General features: G+C 35.6%; 1 protein-coding gene across 4 annotated transcripts in view; it reads left to right on the top strand.

The window, feature by feature from the left end:
• WDPCP (WD repeat containing planar cell polarity effector) overlaps nt 1–27,413 on the top strand; it is a 495,763-nt gene that overhangs the window by 138,578 nt on the left and 329,772 nt on the right. For all 4 annotated transcript variants that reach the window (XM_053586757.1, XM_053586756.1, XM_053586755.1 and 1 more), the window contains 3 exons: nt 12,043–12,157; nt 14,451–14,584; nt 18,030–18,221. In XM_053586757.1, coding sequence (XP_053442732.1) covers nt 12,043–12,157; nt 14,451–14,584; nt 18,030–18,221 — 441 coding nt within the window. The remainder of the gene's footprint in view (nt 1–12,042; nt 12,158–14,450; nt 14,585–18,029; nt 18,222–27,413) is intronic.

The following is a 27,413-nucleotide window of genomic DNA, read 5'->3' as shown; positions in this document are numbered from 1 at the left end:
TAACCTTATTAGTATTAATTTTTTTAACTTCCATACTTATTATATGCCAGAGTTATACTGGTATTTTATATGTATTACATGTATGTGAAAGTCTTCTGTAAATTATAAAATGTTATATAAAAATAATGTATTATATTATCTAGTATGTCTTCTTGGTTACTTCTTAACTCTGCTTTTATCCCTTTAGATATTTAAAACTACTGGAAATAGTATAAAATTCACCTTTAGACCATGGAGAATTTTTTTTGTGTGAATTGGACCAGGATTATAACTATTTTCTAGAACTGATCACTTTCCCTTTTATGTAAGTATAATAAGCTAGATTTTAAAATTATATTAGGGATTAAAGTGTAGCATCAGTTTAATAATGAGAGTAAGTTGGCAAATGACATTTCTTAAATTGAAATAGACTTAGCAGGTTGATTTTCAGCCATGCATCTATTCCGTATATCGAATAGCATCATACAGGTATTTGGGAAACCCCACAGGGGATCCCAGTAGGGAATCCTACTTCACTATCCAGAAATACATTTGTTTATATCTTGTCATTTTGTTTCTTCTCCTTTAGTCAATTCCTATAGTAAGTCAATTAATTTTTTTTAATCCTTGCCTTCACCACATTCACTTTGTCTCTTTCCTTTATGGATTAGTCAGGCATGGTTTCCCTCTATACACAATAAATGTTTGCTAAATGAAGGAATAAATTACAGAAAACATGTTATCTCTCTTGTAGCAGGTTATCTGCTAAAATGATCATTGACCCTACTTTTCATTATAGATTTCCCTAATGTTAAATTGTTTGACTATTTGTAGTTCTCCGAGTTTCTCCAGAATTTATCCTATGAATTGGATTTTGGGAAGAGCATTGTGGGGGTTGTTGGGTACCATCATAATGCAGATTCTTTGGGCTTCCAGGAGAGTAGCTGTGCAGTACCTAAGTATTTGCTGAAGCCCTAGAATTCACTGCAAGGGTCATGATAGCTTGCCAGCTTTCAGGATTGCAGTGTTTAGCCCCTCCTGTTTCCCATGTGTCTCTTAATGATTTCATGGGGTCAGTTTTGGCTCCCTGCCCGCCCATCAAAGATTGAACCTATCACCCATTGTTGATTTTTTTTTTTTTTGTAGAGACGGAGTCTCACTGTTCCGCCCTCGGGTAGAGTGCCATGAGGTCACATGGCTCAAAGCAACCTCTAACTCTTGGGCTTACGATTCTCTTGTCTCAGCCTCCCGAGCAGCTGGGACTACAGGCGCCCGCCACAACGCCCGGCTATTTTTTGTTGCAGTTTGGCCGGGGCTGGGTTTGAACCCACCACCCTCAGCATATGGGGCCGGCGCCCTACTCACTAAGCCACAAGCGCCGCCCCATTGTTGATTTTTGTTATTAACCCTGCATACCTTTACTTTTTATTTCTTCTTACATGTAATAATAATGACATGAATTTGGGGGGGAGTTTTGTTAACTCATGAGAATACTGAATTAATAGAATTGGTTTTGGTCACTGTTATAAAATTGCTTACTCATTGTTATTTATTGTACACATACTAGTTCTTCTTAAATACTTAAGACCAAGTTGGATATATTTCTTTTCTTTATGGGTTTTAATCTGCTTCCATCTATTCTAACCAAAACCTCCACTTTTCTCTCAGATTACAGGCTTATACTGTATTCTATGCATATTCTACCAATATAAGTCTGCCTTGTTCACTATGATATCTTTATCTTGTTCCTGTGATATAGGAGGTACTCATGTATTTTGTGACCTACTTAATGTTGTTATTTATTTTGATTACCTAATATTGTATGTTATATATTTTTCTGTTTCTTTTCAAAGTATCATTTCACTATTTCCTTCTCATTCCCCCAATCTACCCATATGTATTTCTGTAGTAGGACTGGCAACAGCATTTTATAACACTTGTTTGCTTTCATTGCTACCTCTATTTTATAAACCTATTTTAAGAATTATTATTTCATTCTTTTTGAAGCATTAGATTTAGTTTAGTGCTTGGTATATAATTAATATTCAGTTTTTGTTGAATTAAAAAATGAAGGAATGGTCTTTAAATTAATTAACACTGTCTCATTATGGAACGTTTTCCTTGTGAAGCAGTGAGCTCCTGGTCCCTGGGAGTATTAAAGCCTGGGCTTGATGCTTGAAGGGATGCTGCAGAAAGAACATTTATGTCTTATATATGTGGAAGGTTAGACCAGGTTTGCTTTTTTTTTTTTTTCAACTTTAAAGCAATCATTATTGGGCACTCATAATTTCTTTGTCTATGTAGCATTGCTATTCCTGATAACAAGTCTAGATTTTCTAATTAAGTAAAAAATAGAGTATAAGACACTTAGTTCCATATAAAATCCCCAGGCTTACTCTCTCCCTAGATAGAGGAAACTTAGATGAAAACCAATATACTATGTCATCATTGAAGCTATTATTATTTTTTCTTTTTTTGTTTTTTGTTAAATCATAGCTATGTACATTAGTGCAATCAAGGGGTACAATGTGCTGGTTTCATATACAATCTGAAATATTCTCATCAAACTGTTCAACATAGCATTCATGGCATTTTCTTAGTTATTGTATGTAGACAGTTGTATTCTGCATTTAGGAAGTTTTGCCTGAACCCATTCTAAGATGCACCATAGGTGTGGCCCCACCCATTACCCTCCCTCCACCCTAACCTCCCCCCTCCCGTCCCCTTCCTTGGCCCTTTCCCCATATTCTTGTGCTACAGTTGGGTTATAGCCTTCATGTGAAAGCTATAAATTAGCCTCATAGTAGAGCTGAGTACATTGGATACTTTTTCTTCCATTCCTGAGATACTTTGCTAAGAAGAATATGTTCCAGCTTCATCCATGTAAACATGAAAGAGGCAAAGTCTCCATCTTTCTTTAAGGCTGCATAATATTCCATGGTATACATGTACTGCAATTTGCTAGTCCATCCGTGGGTCGATGGGCACTTGGGCTTCTTCCATGACTTAGCAATTGTGAATTGGGCTGCAATAAATATTCTGGTACAGATGTCTATGTCATATTGTGATTTTTGGTCTTCTGGGTATAAACCTAGTAAAGGAATTATAGGATCCAACGGCAGGTCTATTTTTAGGTCCCTAAGTATTCTCCAAACATCCTTCCAGAAGGAACGTATTAGTGGGCGTTCCCACCAGCAGTGTAGAAGTGTGCCCTTTCCTCCACATCCATGCCAACATCTCTGGTTTTGGGATTTTGTTATATGGGCTACTCTCACTGAAGTTAGGCGATATCTCAGAGTAGTTTTGATTTGCATATCTCTGATGATTAAGGATGATGAGCTTTTTTACATGTGTTTGTAGATTGTGTGTCTGTCTTCTTTAGAGAAGCTTCACTTCAAGTCCTTTGCCCATCTTGAGATGGGATCACTTGTTCTTTTCTTGCTAATACGTTTGAGTTCTCTGTGGATTCTGGTTATTAGACCTTTATCAGAGGTATAACCTGCAAATATTTTCTCCCATTCTTAGGGCTGTCTGCTTAATTTACTTACTATGTTCTTGGCTGTGCAGAAGCTTTTTAGTTAGATCAGTTCCCAGTAATGTATTTTTGATACTGCTTCAATTGCCTGGGGAGTCCTCCTCATAAAATATTCACCCAGGCCGATTCCTTCAAGAGTTTTCCCTGCACTTTCTTCAAGTATTTTTATAGTCTCATGTCTTAAGTTTAAATCTTTTATCCAGTGAGAGTCTATCTTAGTTAATGGTGAAAGGTGTGGGTCCAGTTTCAATCTTCTACAGATCGCCAGCCAATTCACCCAGCACCATTTTATTAAGTAGGGAATATTTTCCCCACTGAATGTTTTTAATTGGCTTGTCAAAGATCAAATAACGGTAAGTAGCTGGATTCATCTCTTCATTCTCTATTCTGTTTTAGACATCTACTTCTCTGTTTTTGTACCAGTACCATGCTGTTCTGATCACTATCGATTTATAGTACAGTCTCAGGTCTGGTAGTGTGATTCCTCCTGCTTTGTTTTTATTGCTGAGTAATGTTTTGGCTATTTGAGGTTTTTTTTTATTCCATATAAAACGAAGTATTATTTTTTCAAAATCTTCAAAATTTGACAATGGAGCTTTAATAGGATTTGCATTAAACTTATATATTGCTTTGGGTAGTATAGACATTTTAACAATGTTGATTCTTCCCAGCCATGAGCATGGTATGTTTTTCCATTTGTAACATCTTCAGCTATTTCTTTTCTTAAAGTTTCATAGTTCTCTTTGCAGGGATCTTTCATGTCCTTTGTTAGGTATACTCCCAAATATTTCATCTTCTTTGGCACTACTGTGAAAGGAATAGAGTCCTTGACTTTTTTCAGCTTGGTTATGGTTGGTATATATAAAGTTTACAGATTTATGGGTGTTGATTTTGTATCCTGAGACATTGCTGTATTCCTTGATCACTTCTAAAAGTTTTATAGTAGAATCCCTAGTGTTTTCCATATATACAATTATATCATCTGCGAAGAGTGAAAATTTGATCTCTTCTGCCCCTATGTGGATACCCTTGATCACCTTTTCTTCCCTAATTGCAATGTCTAAAACTTCCATTACAATGTTAGAGAGCAATGGAGACAATGGGCAACCTTGCCTGGTTCCTGATCTAAGTGGAAATGATTTCAATGAACTCCATTCAGTATAATATTGGCTGTGGGTTTGCAGTAGATGGCCTCTATGAGTTTAAGAACTGTCCCTTCTATACCAATTTTCTTAAGTGTTCTGATCATGAAGGGATGCAGGATATTATCAAAAGCTTTTTCTGCGTCAATTGAGAGAATCATATGGTCTTTATTTTTTAGTTTGTTTATGTGCTGAATTATATTTATAGATTTATTTATATTGAACCAGCCTTGAGACCCTGGGATAAATCCCACTTGGTCATGGTGTATAATTTTTTGATATGTTGCTGGATTCTGTTTGTTAGGATCTTATTGAGTTTTTTTGCATCAATATTCATTAGTGATATTGGTCTATAATTTTGTTTTCTTTTTGGGTCTTTCCCTGCTTTGGGGATCAAGGTGATGTTTGCTTCGTAAACTGTGTTGGGTAATATTCCTTCTTTTTCTATATTTTGGAAGAGGTTTAGTAATATAGGTACTAGTTCTTCTTTAAAGGTTTGGTAGAATTCTGATGTAAAGCCATCTGGTCCTGGGCTTTTCTTTTTAGGGAGCTTTTGTATAGTTGATGCTATTTCACAACTTGATATAGGCCTGTTCAACATTTCCACTTCATTCTGGCTAAGTTTTGGTAGGTGGTGTACTTCCAGGTATTGGTCGATTTCTTTCAGATTTTCATATTTCTGAGGGTAGAGTTTCTTGTAGTATTCGTTAAGGATTTTTTGAATTTCTGGGGGGTCTGTTGTTATTTCATCTTTACCATTTCTGATTGATGAAATTAGAGATTTTACTCTTTTTTTCCTGGTTAGGTTGGCCAATGGTTTAGCTATTTTATCGATCTTTTCAAAAAATCAAGTTTTGAATTTATTGATCTGTTGTATAATTCCTTTGTTTTCAATTTCATTTAATTCTGCTCTGATTTTGGTTATTTCTTTTCTTCTGCTGGGTTTGAGGTTGGAATGTTCGTCCTTCTCCAGTTGCTTGAGATATTCCATTAAGTTATTAACTTCCTCTCTTTTCGTTTTCTTGAGGAAGGCTTGCAGTGCTATAAATTTCCCTCTTAGGTCTGCCTTTGCAGTATCCCAGAGGTTCTGATAATTTGTGTCTTCATTGTTGTTTTGTTCTAAACGTTTGGTGATTTCCTTCTTAATCTTGTCTATAACCCATCTATTTTTCAGCATAAGGTTGTTTAGCTTCCATGTTTTTGTATGGGTATGCAGATTCCTGTTGTTATTGAGTTCAACTTTTATTCCATGATGGTCTGAGAAGATGCAAGGAATAATTTCTATTTTTTTAAGTTTTCTGAGGTTAGATTTGTAGCCTAGGATGTGGTTGATTTTGGAGTATGTTCCGTGGGCTGATGAGAAGAATGTGTATTCAGTTTTGTTGGGATGAAATGTTCTGTAGATGTCTGTTAAGTCCAGATGTTGAATGGTTGAGTTTAAATCTATAATTTCTTTGCTTAGCTTCTTTTTGGAGGATCTATCCAGCACTTTTAAAGGGGTGTTGAAATCTCTAACTACTATGGAACTGGAGGAAATCCAGTTGCTCATGTCTGTTAGAGTTTCTCTTGTAAATTGAGGTGTATTCTTGTTGGGTGCATAAATATTAATAATTGAAATCTCATCATATTGAGTATTACCTTTAACAAATACGAAGTGTCCATCCTTATCCTTCCTCATTTTGGTTGGTTTGAAGCTTATTGGGTCTGCGATTAGGATTGCAACACCTGCTTTTTTCTGCTTTCCATTTGCCTGGAATATAGATGACCATCCTTCACCTTGAGTTTGTATTTGTCTTTTAATGTATGATGAGATTCTTTTATGGAGCAGATATGTGGCTTGAGTTTTTGTATCCCGTCAGCCAACCTTTGCCTCTTTAAAGGACGATTTAAACCATTCACATATTGAGAATATTGATAAGCCTTTCTAGAGTCCGGTGGACATTTTTAATCCTTTTGCAACTGTGGAAGTTGGAATTTGATCAAAATTTTCTGGGTGGGTTTACTTTTGTGGTGGAGGATTACGCTGGTCTTTATGGAGGATAGGTCTGAGAATATCCTGGAGAGCTGGTTTAGTTATGGCAAATTTCTTCAACCTGTGAATGTCATTGAAGTATTTTATTTCTCTATCATAAATGAAACTCAGTTTAGCTGGGTACAGGATCCTGGGTTGAAAGTTATTTTGTTTTAGGAGAGTAAAAGTCGATGACCATCGTCTTCTAGCTTGAAAGATTTCAGCAGAGAGATCTGCAGTTATTCTAATATTCTTGCCCTTGTGGGTGATGGTTTTCTTTCGTCTGGCTGCTTTCAGAATTTTCTCCTTCATATTAACCTTAGTGAAATTGATTATGATGTGTCTGTGAGATGTCTTATTTGGGTTGAGACATGCTGGAGTTCTGAAACTGCTATCTGAATTTCATAATCTCTTGGTATGTCTGGAAAGTTCTCCTTCATAATCTCATGGAGAAGAGACTCTATGCCTTGTGAAGCCACTTTGTTTCTTTCGTGGATCCCTATAAGATGAATACTGCTTTTCTTCAAATTATCCGAGAGCTCTCTGAGAGAGCGATCTGTTTTTGCCCTTCATTTCTCATCCTCTTTGAGAGTTTGGGAGTGTTCAAAAGCTTTGTCTTCAGTGTCAGAAATCCTATTTTCTGCTTGCTCCATTCTGTTACTGAGGGATTCTACTCTGTTTCTCAGGTCTTTGAGGGCTGCAACTTCTTGTCTCTGTGTCAAAATCTTTGGTCATTTGGTCTTTGAATTCGTTGAATTCTTGAGATATCTTTTGGGTTACTGCTTGGAATTCTAATTTGATCTTATTTGCTATCCGGATTCTGAATTCAATTTCTGACATCTCTGGTATTTGTTTGTGCATGGGATCTTGTGCTGTGTCTGCCCCTTTGATCCTTGGGGGAGTTGATCTACTCTGTTTGTTCATATTGCCTGAGTTTTTCTGTTGATTTCGCCTCATGATTGTTCTTCACTATTGCCTCTGGCTGTTCTCAGAGTTGGGGAAGTGTCTCTTCAAGATTAGACCCCAGCGGGATCACTCTGTTGTTGCTGGATCTTTGTAGGGAGTGACCCTGTGTAGTTCCTCTGGGGCTGCGTTCTGGTTGTGGAAGCAGCTCCGGAGTGTGACACAGCCGGATCCAGCAACAGGGCGGGGGGTCATGCACACAGTTCTGAGAGTGCCTGGTGCCTAGTGACTTTGGCACAGACAGCCCAAGGCTCCAGTAGTCTCTGGCCAGGAGAAGGGCTCCTCTCAGAGGCAGGGAAGGCTCTGGAGGGCACACGGCTACCAGAGTCCCTGGCCAGATTAGTGGGTACAGGAGGGAGGACGCAGGGTACATGGCTCCCGCAGTTCCTGGTCAGGGCGTGTGGAGTCCCTGTGGGCGCTGGTTCCAGGTCAGGGGTCGCGGTGTAGCTCTTGCCAAGGTCCGGGTGGGCGCCAATTGTGGTTGTGGTGCAGCTCTTATGGAGGTCCAGGCAGCTCTTACAGAGGTCCAGGCTGCGCAGCCCTTACACAGGTCCGGGTGGGCGGCAATTGCAGTCGCTGTGCAGCTAAAAAGTTTACCAGTGGGGCTGTCCTCAGGCATGGCTGGATACCTGGTTCTTCTCCTTGAAGGTCTGCTTTCTCTGGGTAGGCTCCATTCTCAGAAAGGCTCTCCTGATGTAACCATGAGATGACTACCGCAGTTCCTGAAGCAAAGTCAAGGACACTTCAGTATGTTCCTGGCCCAGGTCTCAAGGAAGAAAATGGCAAAGATGAGGCTTGTTTCCAAAGCCAGTCTCTTACACACTTCAGCCCAGGACGCTGGTCCTGCCTCTTCTGGTGCCACTCACTTATCCTTCCTTGCTGGGCCTAAATTCTTCTCTCACTGGTCTCTGCAGGTTTTTTTCTGCAATTCTGAGCTCCCAGAACTTCCCTCCACTCTCACTCTGAGGTCTGGAGGCCTGTCTCCCAGGAGTCCAGATTCTTGGGTGATTTCTCGAGGGGTGTGGACAGGGCCTAGTCTGCAGCTGGTCACTGCTGATTCTGCGGCACGGGAGTCCCAGGTTTGTTTCTAACTGACTCATCTGATCCTAAGAAGAGTAAGTTTTTATTCTGTTTCCAAATATTTATTGAGCACCTACTATGTGCCTGGCATTATTCTAGTACTGAAGATACAAAGATAAATGTGGCCCAGCCAGTCAATATCTATATGGAGCTAATAGTAATTAAGAGGTGCTTAAAAATGTAGGTATAATGTATCGGTAGACCAAAAATAGAAAAGGACAGATTTTAGAGATATTTTGAATAATGGAGGAAAGGCAGTCATGATGGGGAGACATAGATATAAAACATGACCCCCAAATTGCCTATGTACGTAATAAAGGAAAATTTGGGAAGTAAAAGAGTTAAGCTGTTTTGCAATGGGGGACTTCTCCGAAAGGGGCTACAGATATTTGCCATCAAGGGATGTTGAAGGGCTAGATGCAGTTCAGTAGAGATTGATTAATTTGTGAAATATTTTGAAGTTCTTGAAACAAATGTGTCTTATTAGTCTTCAAAACTCATAAAGATGAGTAAGTCCCACCTCCACTCCTATCCCTTCAGAGACAGAGACATTAAGGTGAAATGGCACAGTCCATTAAGTCAAGTAAAAGTAAGCTTTCTGGTGATTAGGACAGGGGTACTAATAGTATATACAAAAGGACCCTTTGGGTTTTTTTTCTGATTCATGTCTGGAATCTGTTAGGCAGTGGAGGAATGGTGGTCTGTCTTTTTATTACCCTGGTCCTTCATGCTGCTCCTCTTTCATACATGTCCAAATATGTTTTAACAGAATCATCTTTTCTAGCTGAGACATGATGCCTAGGTGGGTGGGGGATTCCCCTGTTTTGTTTAAAATCATAGTTGTCTTTGAATTTGGCTAGCATGTTCATGATTAGTTTACTGACAATTGGTTTTTTTCTTTTTATACCATATGCTATTCCATGATTCATCGGCTTTGAGTCTGTTGCTTTGAAGGTGAAACAATTTCTTCCAATGTTGATATTTCATAATCTCATAGATAACAAGCATACGCATATGCATAGTCCTTTTAGGAGTTTTAAACATTTGGAGCTGAATGAATTATGCTGCCACAAATGGAAAAAAGCAGTATAAAATTATAATGATGATATCTAATCATCTTTTGTTGGGTGGTGATGTGAACATTGGTATTGATAAATCCTGGCTGGTTTATGATATTTCTTTATCTCTGATTGCGAAATTGTCACTGTGTTATTTATTTATGATTGAAAAAATTTAACATTTTACTTAATTGCCTTGATTTACATGTATTTTAATATTTTAGACTGACAAGACCTTTATTTTTAGAAGTAGGGTTTAAATACCAAATAAATCATAATATTAGTTATTTATATTGTAATGATGGCATTTATTCTATATTTAATGTGTAGCAATGACTAGGCAAACTTGAAGAAATTACTATAATCTTTCAAATTATTTTAATAGAACACATTACATTTTCTGAATGTAAAACAAAGTAGTATTTCTGAATGCTTTAGTATTCTAAATTTTTAAAAACGAGAATATCACCTAACCCCAGTGAAAATGGCCTACATCACAAAATCTCAAAGCTGCAGATGCTGGCTGGCATGGATATGGAGAGAAGAGAACACTTTTATACTGCTGGTGGGACTGAAAACTAATGCAACTTTTTGGAAGGAAGTATGGAGCATACTTAAAGACTCAAATTAGACCTCCCATTTGATCCTGCAATCCCATTACTAGGCATCTACACAGAAGAAAAAAATCGTTTTATCGTAAGGACATTTGCAGTAGACTGTTTATTGCAGCTCAATTTACAATCACCAAAATGTGGAAACAGCCTAAATGCCCAAGGAGACTTTACATCTTTTGTATTAACCTGGATGGAGGTGAGACACATTGTTTTTAGTAAAGCATCACAAGAATGGAGAAGCAAGAATCCGATGTACTCAATTCTAATATGAAGGCAACAGATGATCTAATGCAAGTGGGGCAGGGCAGGGGAATAAGGGATTGGGGAGAGGGGATGAGGGAGGGGGATGGGGGTTATGATTTATGGTACAACTCTTGGGGGCAGGGTACAATTATAAGAGGCATTTCCCCTAACAACTATAATCAGTATAACCTAATTCTTTGTACCCCAAACAATTAAAAAAAAGAAAAGAAAAACCTGAAACTTCTTTTGATCGCAGACTGAGATATTAAATAATCAGGTAGCCATCTTATCTGCCATGGAAATCACAGTACTTGAATTTTGTAAAACGTCCCCCATCACCAAAACTATATATGTGCATTAGGATTTAAACTATATGTACAACCATCGAACACTATGCAGCCATAAAGAAAGATGGAGACTTCACATCTTTTATGTTTACGTGGATGGAGCTGGAACATATTCTTCTTAGTAAAGTATCTCAAGAAGGGGAAAAAAAGCATCCAGTGTACTCAATACTAGTATGAAATCAATATATAATCACCTACACACTCATATGAATGGCAAAACATAACTATAGTCCAGAAAGTAGAAGGGAAGAGGGGAGAGAGAGGGGAGGGGAGGAAGGATGTGGGAGGGGGGAGGGTATTTTGGGGGAACTCACCTAATGTGCATGATGCAGTGGTACATTTCAAAACGATTAAGGAATGAGTATAATTGGGATGGATGTGTTAGTTCAATGTAAGCATTTCACATTATGTTATCGAAGCAGTACCCTGAACCCATGGCTATAATTGGCATAAATGCATCAATGTACAAAGTTATGATTTAATAAAAAATAATAAAAAAAATAAACTATATGTACGCTAACATTAGCATCTTAAAAAAAAAGAAAAAAGAGGGCGGTGCCTGTGGCTCAGAGGGTAGGGCTCAGCCCCGTATATCAAGGGTGGCGAGTTTGAACCTGGACCCTGCCAAACTGCAGCAAAAATATAGCCAGGTGTTGTGGCAGGCGCCTGTGGTCCCAGCTACTCAGGAGGCTGAGGCAAGAGAATCGCCTAAGCCCAGGAGTTGGAGGTTGCTATGAGCTGTGACATTACAGCACTCTAACGAGAGCAATAAAGTGACTCTGTCTAAAAAAAAAAAAAGGAAAAAGAACATTAGACTGCTAATAAACATGGACTAAAATAGGTTTCCGCATGTAGTTTTACTCAATGCACTTACTGCATTGCCTTGTTTAGCAACCTCTTTTTACTCAGAATGTCAGTGATTGTTTTTCAATGAAAAAAATTCTTGATAATTTCAAGGTGTAGATGCATGTGTAAATTTCTATATAATTTGTACATTTGGAGAGAGATTTTTAAAAAATTGTAATTCTCATCATCTCTTCCTCTCCTTCTCCTGCCTTACCTGGTTTTAGCTCCTCTTTGGTTCAGGTGCGCTGGTGTCCCTAAGCCTTTCTGGGCCGCAGCTGGAGAAAGTGGTGATTGACAGAAGCCTAGTGGGGAAGCTCATCTCAGACACCATCAGCGATGGTAATTACCCCCATGTGCAAATCAATTGCCTACATTAACAGTGGACCAGGAGAAATAGTGTGTCAACAGGTAGACTAATTATTACCACTGGGGACTTGCAAACACAAGTAATTGCTTGTAATGGCATACTTACAACCCCTGAGACCAATACAAGTTTTGACTAAGGTTTAAAATCAAAGTTTTTGTCTTCTTGTCAAGTGTTAGGCTTATATTCTCAGTATTTTTCACATTTCCTTAAAAATGTGAATGTATATTTAAAATGGGGTTTTGTTTTCATTCTTTCAAAATCAATTCTCTATTACTGACATTTCAAATATATTTCATTTTTAAATGAATTTTGAGTAAATAACACAAATACTCCAACAAAACCACCAGTAAAAAAAACCTAATGCTTTGGCTCTTTTAGGAAGATTCGTTCTTGCTAAAGTCTTCTCAAATTTAAATAATCTTCCCATCTTGGCCTCCCAAGGTACTGGGATTATAGGCATAAGCCCCCATGCCTGGCCCTCTTTCTTACTGAAGTCTTATGAACTCTTTACTTCAGAGAGATTTGGAGGTATATTTTCTAAATTTCAAAAATCAGTGCCAAATATACTGGATACATTTAGTTCCATTAAGTGACACTGTAATCAGTATATAATTTGTAAAGAGCACATAAGAAAAAGATTTTAAGCCAATCATTGACTAGAAAGGATACTCATATTTATTGAGCCATTAAGGCTCCATGCTGGGTCCCAATGTACCTATTTCATTTAATACAAGAAAACAAGGTATAGTTATTTCCATTTGTATACCTAAGGAAACTGAAGCTGACCTACTAAAGAACATGCCCAGAGTCATGTAACAGAAAGTGATTGAGCTGAGATTTGAATACAGGTTCTGGCTACAAAGCCCATTTTCTTTTCACTATACTGTGGTGACTCCTAAATTTTTGAGATTATGTTCTTTTATTCAGGGTAAAAAGTCTAGAAACATTACATTATTATGAAAGATTGAAAATGTAGGTGTCTTAAAATGAATAATTAAAGGATAGTGTGGCCTAGTGGAAATGACAGAGGTGAGAATAAAGAAATCTTTCTGCTGTATGCTCTTTGTAGCTACCTGTGGATAAAATGAGACACAATCATGTTATCGTAAAGAAGAGTGTTCTGCAGCATGGCTATAATTGGCAACATTAGCAATAATGATAAGCTGTGGGTAGGATTGTAAGCATGCCATCCCCCCTTACTTAAAGGACTATGGTGCTAAGGAAGCTTCCCTATGGAAGAGGTTTCATTTTCATAGTCTAATAATTGACCTCTTCATTAACACTGCAAATAAAATAGTGGCTTGTGATGATTTTGTCATATTGATGCTCCTTGATAAGAATTAAAAGGAGGCTTCTAATACTATTTGTCTCTGTGAGTTATCTTTTTTCACTTCTTTTATTTATACCCCAAATAATACACTCTCATGGGAACATGATAACAATGTGATTTCTTGGCAGTTCTCCAGATTTTCCTGTAATTGTGTAGATCCACTGTTGGTCACTGCTTGCACAGCCAGGGGTGTGGAAGTAAAGGAAAATGTATAAATCATTTAATAATTTCTTTATGCTAGGAATAATAAAAATTATTTCTGAAATTCCTATATGTTTTTGTCAATAATTTTATATAACATTAATGGCCTTTTATGTAACCCATGAGTATTAATTACCTACATACATGTATGCTTTGGAAATAAGGCTATAGAAATTTTTTTCCTGATCTTCATCATTAAATATCAATTTATGTAATAGATGTTTGGGGCATCATATGGGTTATTTCATGTGATGAAATTGAGCTTACATACCCTGCAAAAGAGTTATTGATGAAAATTTTTAAAATAAGAAAAAATGAAAATGGTAGAAAATGCTGATCAGTATTCCCCTAAAAATCTACTTTATTCTCAGATGGTTTGTATCATATAAACATAGGAGTAAAGTCTAGGCACAAATAAAAATAATTGTTTTCTGTGAATAGTCTTTCTTTGATACTTTCCTCGCCCTGGTTCACATACATTTTATTTGGTGGTTGTATAGTGTATATTGAAATAGTCACAAGAAAAGAAGAAAAACATGAAATCTATGCATGACTAGTTTGATGGTTATTGCTTATTCCTAATAGCTTTAGTATTTCTGTTGTCATAATATTTAGGAAACTTCAGCAATTTCAATTAATATGTATCTTCTGAAAGTAACTTTTTAAATATTTCAGTGGAAAAACTATTCATTTCTTATTATTCTAACTTGGTATTACCAAATCATGTTTTTTAGCTCTTCTCACAGACAGTTTTATCATCTTATCATTTTTGGCACAAAAAAACCTATGTTTTATTCAGTTTACCAAGAAGATGGATTCTCCTGATGTAAACAAAAGACTGGAAAAACTCTCAGCCTTGGATTATAAGGTAGAAATTTCAGTTTATTTAGTCATATTATTACTAAGGACTAGAGTATCACATGAGTTGATGTTATATTCATTACTGTTGAACATTTCTGGATTTCAGAATAACCAGAATTATTATAGGATTAAGCTTGATTCAGTGCTAATAGTGACCATGCTAAGTTTTCTTTTTCACTCTCATTAGATGGGAGTGAGTGTTACAATGGCATTTTTGGAGCAATTTATATAGTACTTCTAGAAGTCAAAGATAGATAATAGACGCATGTTATACTTTTCTAAAAAGTTTTTTTCTTACTGGTGATAGTATGTACACCATTCTCATTTTCTCTCAAGACCATATCATCTTGTTAGGCTAGGGTAGCTGCTCTGATTTCCATTTCAACAGAAAAGAAAGAAGGAAGAAGTCACTTTTAGAGGTTAATAGAAAAGTGTAATAAACAAGGACTGGGAGAACACCCCTGTCTCAGCCAATATAACTGGAGAAAATGCGAAAAGAAATCTCCTTCTTGTGTTAGTATCTCTCCCTTCACTAACTCTGGGTAATTTCTTTCCCTACTGTATCAGAGACTTTACATCTGTTAAGGCAGGATTTTTATTTTAAATTATGTGTTTAAGTTTTGCCACATTACATTTTAACTGCTGAGAAGGCATACTGTTTGCTAGGATGAGTATCTAATACATTTTCCAGGCTGTTTCAGTTCAAGGCCTCTTTTCAACAATGACTTGTGTTTGCAAGATTGATCCAGCCTCTGTGACGTGGATTTGAGACAGTTCACTGTTCACTGGGGACAGAGCTGATATACAGCTTCCTTAAAAAAGACGCACACTTACACCATACCTAGAGCATCTATAGCAAGGGCAAAGAGTTTTAGAAGCCAGCTCTGTGGCTTGAAACTTGTGTGTGTGTTTGGAAGGGTATTTAAACTTTTGCCTGCTGGAATTATTACTTATTATGAACAAGGTGGAAGTGGTGTGAGGAGCATTTAGTTTTATTTAGTGGAAACATCTATTCTTATGAAGAGGGTTTTTAACATGGAATAAAAAATATTAAATGAATTTTTCATTGTTTTGTACTGAACTGCAATCTGGTTTATTTGCTGCCTTTGTGAGCTTCTATAAATATTGATTTTCCTTAACTAGAAATTAGAGGTACTCATATATTCTGCTAGCCCCTCTCCCCCCGCCAAAAAAGAATATTAGCATTTTTACAACAATACAATGTTATTTTCCAGAATGGTTAAGTGAAGATTTACTAGAAATATTGTTTATTTGCTAATATATAAAGATACTGTTTATTTGCTAATATCTTTAAAATGTACCAATGTGCATTAACTCATTGTTGTTAATGCTAGTATATAAAATTTTGTATGACTTGTTTTTTCATCTTACGTGAAGGTGAAGTCTTTTCAACTGAATGATGAGAAACTACCTGTTAATTAGAGCAGAGAGAAACTGTAAGGATGTCATGTTTTCTTATGAAAGGATATGGAAAATAGATCTAATATTTGTGTCCTTAACCTTAAGTAAGGGAATTACTTGCTTATTCTTTCTGCCTTTAGATTTTAGAAATTAGGAACATGGGCACTCCATTTTATTTCTATACATTAGGAAAGTAATCTGTTTCTTTTTGGAAAGCCCATGAATTTCATTTTCTGGTTTTATATTTAAAATATAGATACTTAATGCTAAGTTAAATTTTCTAATTATCCATTAGAAGGATATTTTAAGAATTTAAATGCTCTCCTGATTATCATGATAAAATGAAAATTCATAAAAAACATGAAATATCAAATAACATAAGCGGTTTACATTATGTGAGAACCAGTTAATGATATTTGCTCATTTTAAACTTCTTTTCTTCATCTAGAAATTCATAGGTAACAGTAGGTGTATTTTTAAGTATTTAGCAGTTTCATTGTGGTGTTTCTGTCAAATGAGAAAAGAGTTTAAATACTGATAATGAGAGCTTAAATGTAAGAATTTTCATTTAAAAGCACTAAGTACATCTGTGTTGTCTGCCCATTTGGATTTTAAAACAAGGAGGTGGTATAGAGTATTGTACTTCTGCTTTCTGTTACAGCTGTACCATAATTTAATTCTTTCAGATTGACATAATTTTGGCAAAGAAAATTGTAGGGTAAATATCCTAAAACTATTGACCTTTAACAAATTTTCCTGTCTACATTTTAAAATCCAATTCAATTTATTTAACAGTGAAGGAACAGTAAAAGGAGTTAAATGTTTACCATGAGAGAACAACACTGGTAATTACTTTGATTTCAGTTTCTTTTGATGTGCATTTGGAGGATGAAGAGGTCAATAATATTATGGCCATGCAAATAGAAAAGGGTTCCTTTTGACCATATTGAAAAAAAATAGCAGAGGATTATTAAAGCATTAACCTTGATTTTAATGGCCTTGGTTGAGTGGTGAGATCACAATTTGGATGAGCCTGATTATTTACTAAATACAATACATAAATGCAACGGGTTCTTAACACCCATTGCACTCTGGCATTATCGCATTACTGCCATCCTTTGTTGCCTTGCAGACAGGAATATGAAAGCAATCTGTCATGTAGTGAGACTGGCTCCAGAAGCATTTCTCTGATAAGAAGACCCCCTGCCCTTTGCTAGTGTCTGGTCCAGTAGGCTTAGCCATGCGCTTAATCCCCAGAAAGTGGTTCGATTATTGCTGACCAGCAATGGCAAGATAGTTTTTTTTTTCTTCCAAGCTATCAACCTTCCATTAATTCCTTAAGCAGAAATACGGTGCAATCTATATTTCCTTGGCATGTGTCACCCAGATGGTGCCGTGCTTATGTTTTCAAATAACCATGTTCCAAAATAACATAGTTTGAATAATAAATTCTACAAATCCTTCCTAAGAAAGAGAAGCATAATTCTCAGAAGCTGCATAAACTTTTACGCATGATGCTGTGGCTTATCCTTTTTATGCAGAATATGTACGTCTGTGTCTCATATATTCTTTAAAGAGATATTTGCCTCAAGTTGTTTTTCCTTTTGTTGTTGTCAGTTATTGTTAACGTGTTATGTCTTAAACAGTAGTCAGACACTCTTGGTCAGCAGTACTGAACTTGTCATTTAATACAGCTGGTCTTAAACCCTGTGTGTAGATCGATGCTGTCAAGCAACCATGACTGTACATTTTGGTATTGATTGGAATTGCTACATCCAATTCCTCCCTAACTCACATTTCTCCTTTTCCTCCCTCTGCTAAAAATGGGGAGAATTTTGAACATATGTCTTTTTTACATGTGTGTCAAAAGAATTTGGTAAATTCTGACACCTTCTTAAGCACATATTTAACATGCATATTTACTTGCATGTATCTACATTTCCAGATGCTTTAATTTTTGTAATACTTTGAGGGTTTTGCATCTTTTAAAAGAAATGTTTTTTATATGCTTTTTTATTTTTAATCATTAGGTTTCCTATTGTGAAATACCCGGCCCAATAAACAGGACGACAGAGCGTCATCTTGCTATCAATTATGTTCAGGATATAGTTATTTGCTGGTGGCCACTGGTCAGTGATGATGCTTGGCCTTGGGCCCCCATTTCTTCTGAGAAGGACAGAGCCAATCTTCTGCTTCTGGGTTATGCTCAAGGAAGACTAGAGGTAAACCTAAAACAAATATATACATTTTAATAAAGTACAAATAAAATAGAATTATTGGTTTTTTCTATTCTGAAATCAAGTGAAATTTTTTAAACTTATAATTTATTTTTCAAATCTTAATTGCATATGAAATGAGAGCCTAAGAAGCATCATATCTAGAGGATACTCCTATAGTTTCAAGGCTGGCTGAAATTGTGTAGTGAGTAAGAGAACAGGCTCCTGGGTTCAAATACTGGATGTGTCACTCCCTAGCTCTCTGTCCTTGACCAAATTGCTCACCTTTATGTGCTACAGTTTCATTAGCCAAAAAGTTGAATTAGTGAGATTGATAAATACATGCGTTTAGAGCAATACCAATGTATAGTAAACTCTGAATCACTGTTCACTGTTGTGGCTCTTGTGATTAGTTGTGGTAGTACTGTCCTTACTGTTTGTTCATGATTTCCTGCCCTTGAAAGCTATGTTACCACTTACCTTCTTCAAACATCAATCATTCAATTAACAAACATTAGTCAAATGCCTACTTCGTGCAAGACCCTGTGATGCCAAACCATAGCTGAGGCAAATTGTAAGGAGAGAAATAGAGCGATGGCCTTCTCAGTCCAGTATTGTGTCTCACAATAGGTTAATCTACAGAGTGAGTACGACATCATCACTGTCTATTCTTGACCGTAGTTTGATCTTTCATTCATTCATGTGTGAACCTACCTGTGTCTTCAGTTTGTACTAATACTTTGAGTATGAAATTCCCTATTTGTGTTTTTTGTAACTTTAAAAATAAAAGGTTTGTCATTCCCTGAACTTTTAATGTTTTTATCTAGATATAATAGTGCATTCTTATATTTTCCTCTAAATTTATCATCTTTTAGTCTTTAAGGAGTAGATCCCAGAATTAATATTCTGAGGTAAAATGAACAAGTCTAAGTTTACTCTATCCCTAGTCTAAGTTTACTCTATCCCTACCTACCTCTTTTGGTTTTATTAACTTCAGGATGTCTTTTAAGCCTAAAGAGTCCTAAAATTAAAAATATATTTATATGTATGTATGTATTCGTATGTCTTCTTTAGCAATCTTCTCAATTGCCTATAGATATTTTTAGTTTTCTTTTTCTGGAACTTTACCAATTCTGTTGCAATGACTGACTAGTAACACTTGTGTTTGGGTTTGGATTTTGTGAGGCCGAAGAAGTGCCTATGTTTCCAATCACTTTCTACTCATGCCCATGGTGTTACTGATCTTGAGTCTAGAAGCTCATTGAGTGACAGACTTAGTCAAAATGACTAAAAATAATTAAGCTAATTAGAATTGTATTAAATGTTTTACTTTTACTTACAAATAAAAGTAAAAATAATGAAAAATCAGCTTTTAGTTATACATTTTACATATTACTTTTATTTGAAATGTGTGTATTAAATGAAATTAGGACTGTCCTAAAAAGGTTGTACATATGATCTACATACTTCATCACCTAGTGTCATCTAGATCATGGACTTTGGAACTGAACAGCCCTGGGTTTGCCTGTTGGTTGCAGCATGAATTAACTGTGTGAACTTAAGTTTACTCCCTCTAAGCTTCTGTCTACTTCTAGCTAATTCTGTGTTCTATGGATTTGGGTAGATCTCCTATCCTGTCTGGCTTTAGTTATTTTAATCTTTAAAATGATGGATTTAATCCAGTTAGGTCACCTCTAGGGCCCTAACATCTCTAAAAAAACATAGATCTGATTTAGCCATTGCCTGCTAAAAGTCTTCAGTAGATGCTAAAGCCAAACTCAGCCTCAGGACTGGGAAATCTACCCTGATTGGCCTTATCCACATTTCCAGTGTTATTTCCTTATATAAACCTATGTTTTATCCAAATGAATTAACATGCTAGCTCATTATTTCCCTCCTGTGTGTACACATCAATGGTATTTCAAGTAGAAATACTATTAATGTATCATTCAGCAACTATTGAGCACAACCATGTAGTAAGCACTGTATTTCGTATCGGGGGTATGAATAAGATACTGTCCTGGCCTGCAAGGGCCTAAAGGTGTATACCAATGGTACTGTGAGTAGAGTGTGTGTAAACAATAGTGGGAGACAATGGGGAGTGGTGATGTATTTTATAAAATAAAATACAGTAGAATAGAACAGAATAAGTAGATTGGATTGGAATGAAATGGGATAGAATAGAATGATGGAATAGAATACAACAGAATGGATGAAATAGAATATAATAGAATTCAGTAGAATAGAAATAGAATGGAATATAGTAGATGAGAATAGAATTCAATAGAATAGACTAGAAAGAGGAGAGAATAGATAAAATAGAATAGAATTGAATAAAATAGATGGAATAAAATAGAATAGAAAGAATTAAATAGACTAGAACTTAGTAAAGTAGATATCAGGATTGTACTAGCTCCATAGATTGATTTGGCTAGCTTTTTCTTTTTCTCCTCTCTGAAACAGTACCAAAAAGAATTACCTAGCTGGGTACGGTGGCTCATGCCTGCAATCCTAGTACTCTGAGAGGCTGAGGTAGGTGGATTGCCTGAGCTCATGAGTTCAAGACCAGCCTGAGCAAGAGCAAGACTCCATCTCTCCTAAAAAATAGAATAACTAGCCAGGCACTGTGACGGGCTTCTTAGTCCTGGCTACTTCGGAGGCTGAGGCAAGAGAATCACTTAAGCCCAAGAGTTTGAGGATGCAGTGAGCTATGATATCACGACACTCAATCCCAGGGCAACTGAATGAGACATTCTGTCTAAAAAACAAACAAACATACAAAAAAGGAAGTATCTCTTGGCAGTGCCCATAACTCAATGGGTAGGGCGCCAACCATGTACACCTAGGCTGGTGGGTTCGAGCCTGGCCCAGGCCTGCTAAACAATAATGACAACTGCAACAAAAAAATAGCAGGGCGTTATGGTGGGTGCCTGTAGTCCCAGCTACTTGGGAGGCTGAGGCAAGAGAATCACTTGAGCCTAAGAGTTTGAGGTTGCTGTGAGCTGTGATATCATATTACTCTACAGATGGCAGCATAGTGACACTCTGTCTCAAAAAAAAAAAAGGAAGTATCTGATATTTGAAGGTTTGGTAAAACTTAGCTATAAAATCGCCTGGGTGTGGTATCTTGCAAGGAGGGTAGATGTTTCATTACTGATTCCATTTTTTTAAGTTTTTTATTTTTTAAATTCTGTTTTTTCCTTTTGTTTTCCATGATTTATATTTCTAGAAAATTATCCATTTTATGTATTTGAATATACTTTTATAAAGTTACATGATTTTTATTCACCACTAATTGCATAATGTCCCCCCTTTTGATCCTTTGATCCTGGTATATTATATATGTATATTAAGATACATAATTCATTTTTTGTTGAGAGCTTTTGTTTAAGGATTTGATACTTTTAGTTATTTCAATATTAATCTGTTGGGAAAATGTATAAAGATTATTTTTCAGAATTTCACGTGTAATTCAGTATACAAAAGGTGAACATCTTTTAGAAGAAATGTCTAGGGGAATAATTATTGTTCTTTTTTGTGTGTGTGAAGACATAATCTTTAACTATGAAGTATGAAATATTTTTTAGAATATCATGAACTAAAACTACCAGTCCAGTCTATTAAGGTAATTTTCAGGTATTTCCCTTTAAATTTTTTCAGTAGCAGCCTAGGGACTTCTTGAACTAATTATCAGAAGAAAGACACAATATGCTCTTTAACCCTAGAATTCAAACTAAAAAAATAGCAGCCTTGCAGAGAAGAAATTTAATCTTTGGATCTACTAAACAGTAGAATTTTTAAAAAGGATTTCCCATCCTGATTCAGTTAGAAAAGCTAATAAGCTTTTATTTGGACAGAGGCAGAATCCTAAAGCAATAGGTCCTAGGTTTAGCAACACATTACAATCACCTGTGGAGCTTTTAAAAAGGGACCCACCTAGACTAGTTACATCAAAATCTCTGGAGGGGAGGGAACATCTATAATCTTTCACAGTTCCCTAGGTGGTCGTTATGTGCAGCCAAATTGAGAAGGCTGCTTTACAGCAAATTAAAGATTTTTTAAAGCCATATTTTTTTGCATAACTGACCATGAAAAGGAAAAAGCCCACATACTGAATGAAATGAGAGTTTTAACAGTAGATTCTAAGTAGCAAATTGGCTTATCAAGCAGCTAAAAAAACAAAACCAAGAAACATAGAAATAAGTTCTCCATGACTGAATCATCTGTCTTTCAGAGGAGAAGCATTTTAAAATATATTTTATGGATATTAGAAAACTTCTGGTCTAATTTCATGCTACAGAGCTCTAAACAACAGTCCATATCTGGATTAGGAACAGAGAGCAGAGAGATCTATGTAGTGTAAGAAAAAAAAATGTGTCTTGAGAAATATATAATAATGCAAAAAAAGACAGTTTTTATTGATAAATTCATTTAAAATATATTTTAATTGTATATATGTCAATTAGCATATATAATGGGTTGGTTTTTTCATTTAAACTTTCACATACTCTTATACTTCCTTTTGGAAAGGATCTTCCTAGACCTAGTGTTTTATTTGTTCACTTTGTCAATAATGCGATAACTTATTCTTTCTTTACTTTTTATTTAAGCAGATATTTTAACTTTTTAGATGTTTGGATTTGATAATACTTTCTGAGTATGGTGGGAATTTCATGATATCTTACTCAGAAAAGGTCACCTGAATTTGTTTACCAAATTATCATAAACACATTAGCAGAGCCATTAAACCTTAAAATATATTGTGAGGGCTAGGGAATTATAACCTTATAAATATTATTTTTCCCATAAGAATTAAAAACTATTTTGTAGGGATTTTCAAGACCAGTAACTAATGAGAAAGTAATAATATGACCAACTAAAAATATGTTATAATTTGATAAGAGGCATTCAGAAAACATTATAAATACATTCAGCTGAATACCAAAACATTAAAGAAAAATCTCTTCCAAAGAAATGCATGTACTGTATTATTAACTTTCAGCCAAATATCAAACATACTCTATTTTAGAGATGTTGATTTTTAAAAATATTTCTTTATTAAAAAATAAAACACACATAATAAAAACCATACAAATGTATAGTTTATTGAGCTATAATAAGGGAAACACCATTGGAACCATCACCCAAGTCAAGAAATAGAATTGTACAGGTGCTCAGAAGTACCTCAAAGTACTCTGTCATGATCTTTTTTTTTTTGGGTTTTTGGCCGGGGTAGGTTTGTACCTGCCACCTCCGGCATATGGGACCAGCGCCCTACTCCTTGAGCCACAGGTGCTGCCCATCTATCATGATCTTAATCCTTTCCTTATCCCAAAAAGTAACCACTGCCATGACTTTTTAATCATTCTCCTGTATACCCCTCTAGTTTTTATCATTTCCATCTGCATCTCTAGAAAATATAGTTTAATATTTAGCAATTTAGAACATTTTAATGTATATTTTAAACCTCTTTTAATCCATAAGTTCCCTATCAACCCCTTTCTTTTCTTTAAAATTTATCTGTTGAATCTATACTGTCCCACAATCTAGCTGTTGTAGTTTGTATATTCATGCGTGTTTTGACATGTTTCTCTGTCCTTTGAAAATTCTGCAAGTTAGTCAGTTTTGAGGACTATATGGGATGATTTGTTCTTTCATCAACAGACACATAATTTTAGGTTCTCTCTCGTATCATATCATATATCGTATTTTGAGACAGGGCCTTGCTCTATTGCCTAGGGTAGAGTGCAGTGGAGTCATCATAGTTCAGTGTAGCCTCCAACTCCGGGCCTCAAGCAATCCTTCTGTTTTAGCCTCTCAAGTAGCTGGGATTACAGGTGCTTGACGCCATGTCTGGCTTATTTTTCTATTTTTGGTAGAAATGGGGTCACGCTGTTGCCCAGGCCAGCCTTGATCTCCTGGGCTCAAAAGACTCTCCCACCTTGTCTTCCCAAAGTGCCAGGATTACAGGTGCACCACTGCACCTGGCCTGTTTTTTCTCTTTTTGATGTTAGCAGTGTTGGCATTTAACGCCTAGATCTATTAATTCATTAGGGTTGCAAAATGGTAGTATATATGGTAATATATTTGGGGTAATTTTATAAAGAGACACTTCCAGTCAACTCTTGTTTATCTTCCCAATAGTTATATTCATATAGGATAAGCAGGATAAATGTCTGGTTGTTTTCTATTTACTGATTTTGAAGATAATTGATTTCCCTACCACTCCCTGAAGGTGACATGTTTATTTTTTAAATAGCATTATTAATTCACGAATTTAAACATATTAAATTTGGTGGGATTTATAAATTATAATAATTATCCTTTGGAAGCTCAGATTGTCCTGTCTTTAGCTAGAGGAGCTTCATGAAGTTGGCTCTTTTTATTATGACCTCACCAGTCTTGGGTACCTTGTTTGCTGTCTGGTATGAAAGAATATTCTATGCTGATCCTATATATTTCCTGCCTCAGACCTGGAATTAGTCATTTCTCCAAGATACTCTCATTTTCCTTTAAATAGAAAATGGTATTTTAAGCCCAAGTCAAATTGTTAGAGATATTGGGCTATTATTTTTGAGTTGGTCATTACTTTTAGGTTTCCTCAGTAGAAAAAGTTAGAAATTTTATGCAGACACATATAAAGTTCGTTGATGCTTCTAACTCAAATTCAGGACTACAGGATTTTTGGTTTAACCTTGTTTATATTACATCTAATATTTCCTCTCTTCCATTTTAAAAATCCTAGTTTGTAGGGGAACGGGGGGATGAATTAGAATATCCCATAATTAGTTATTTACTTTAGCATACACCTGACAGTCTCTAGATAATTATGCTAATTCTACCACTATTAGTATAAATTACTAAGAACATTCAAAAAAAATTTGCCTATTTTTTACTCATTCCTCCCCTTCCCATTTTTAAATAGTTGCATTTCATGTTATTGGATCATATAATTGTTACATAAAATGCCCTCTTTTGTTTTCATTTTACAGAAAAAATAATATTTATTTGCAATATAAACTAAGTCTGCTGTTGGTTCAGAATAGATATATACATAGTGCCACAGATTTTCCTTCATAAAATCATAAAGCAAAATTGGCCATCCTCTGACATAACCCTCATTTACACAAATCTGATGCTTCTTTCTGAGTTTTTCTTTTTAAAAGTAAAAGAGAGAGAGAAAGAACCATGTACAACATAGAAGCTTTTTGTCAATTTCTCAACTGTGGTAAAATTTTAATCTGCTGCCTAAAAGAATCCCTGAAAGCCACCCCTGTGAGGTAAGATACAGTGGGGCAGAGTTTCTTTGGCCTCACATGCTGAGTGCTGCTCCATTACGGCCTGACTTGACCACTCACCCCTCACTGGGTCCCCGTGCAGCCTGGACACCTGGCAGAACTGAGATGGAGAAGGAACAAAACTGGAGGAAAATAAAATCTATGGCTTTGTTCTGTGGATATGATGCCCTCTCTCTTTTAATCCTCATCTAGTTGTCCATGGGCTTTTGGTTTTGCTATTTAGTTCAACAGTTTTATGTGGGGATTTAGAGAGGTTAAAAATCTATGGTACCACCACTGCCACCTTTCCATGAATCAGGGATGCTAGGTTCATGGTCATGATAAACATCGTTAGCTTGGATAACTTTTTGGAAAAGGTTAAATCCTATGTGTAGGTTCACGATTTTGCATGTGGGTGTCCAGTTGTTCCAATAATATTTGTTGGAAGGACCTATCCTTTCTCTACTGAATTGCCTTTGCTACTTTGTCAAATTATCAGTTGACTATATCTGTATGGGTCTATTTCTGGGCTCTCTGTCCCATTCTATTTGCCTATTCATAAAATAAGTTTTTAATGTATTTTAGTGACTGTTTTAATAAGTAGTTCTATGTATTATCAGATTATATTAATAAAAACATATAAATTTATAGCTTTTACATGCTAAAAAGTATGGCCAAGGGAATGCTATATCTTTCTCAAAAATATGTTCATCTTTCTAAACTTTTCTGCTTGTAAGACATTTATAAATTTATCTATACATTAATGTCGCAGTTCATTGAAAGCCTTTAAAAATGAGATGTGTCCATTTGAAGATGATTATTACTGTTTTGTTTTTAATTAATATATTAATTAAATATTAATTAATTGAATAATTAATGATGTTGTGGAGTAATAGGGAAATCTCATTCACTACTTATTGAAGAGTGACAAACTATGGAAGAGAGCAATTTAGCAATAGGAAATATTGTAGTTGAGTCTCCTACGCTAAGAGAAACAGTCTCATACGCTTAAGGAGACATGTACAGTAATGTTCATAGCATCATTGCAATAGCAAAAAAAATAAAATCCTCAAAACAACTTAAATTTGTTTAATTAGAGGAAAATGAAAACATTTTGTGATGCATTCAGAGGGTGGAATGCAATATGGCAGTTTAAATGACTGAAGTAGTGCAATGTGATGATGTGAAATCTCAAAAGAATAAATTGAGCAAAAAGAAAGTACAGTATGACAATATAATAACATTTATATAAGAATTTAAAACATTCAAAATAATGCTTTGTGTTCTATAGGGTTGTTTTGGATTGATGAAGTAATAATACATAGGAATAAGTGCCAAAGTCATAATAGTGTTGTCTCTAGAGAACAGGAAATGGACTCTGGCAGGCTTCAACTGTGTGTGTGATATTTTATGTCTTTAAAAAAAAAAAAGGGTAGTATTTCATAAAGCTGTTTTCACATGTATCATTTTATTTTCTTTACTTTTATGTTTGTTTTCAGTGTTTTATAATAAAGAAGTAAAAATAAAATGTACCTTTAACTCTCGTTCCTAAAAATTTACATAAAGTGAGGAGGAAAATTTACATTAAGTGAGGAGGAAAAATAAATTCTACTGACAAGCTAAGAACTTTTGGTTTCTGCATAATCTTTTAAATAACCTGGTTACCTATTAGTGAAGGTTTTCAGTTTTAGAAAGGAACACTCTTTCCTGACATACATATTGAGTAACATTAAAAGGGTTTTAATAAGATACTCTCTAACTGAAACATAAAATAGGAGAATCTTGAGCCTGTCCCTAACTCAATATTATTGCTTCTCTCCTTTTTGTGCATTCTTAATTTCAATCTATCTTCCAGAGATGGCATCAATCATATTGACTGATGATGTCTTACCTTCCCTTTACTCTTTCTTCTTTGAAAACT

This window comes from Nycticebus coucang, chromosome 4 (assembly GCF_027406575.1).
Source record: "Nycticebus coucang isolate mNycCou1 chromosome 4, mNycCou1.pri, whole genome shotgun sequence".
Taxonomy (NCBI): Eukaryota; Metazoa; Chordata; class Mammalia; order Primates; family Lorisidae; genus Nycticebus; species Nycticebus coucang.
The sequence above is the reverse complement of the archived record's forward strand: the minus strand, read 5'-3'. Positions and strand labels throughout refer to the sequence as shown.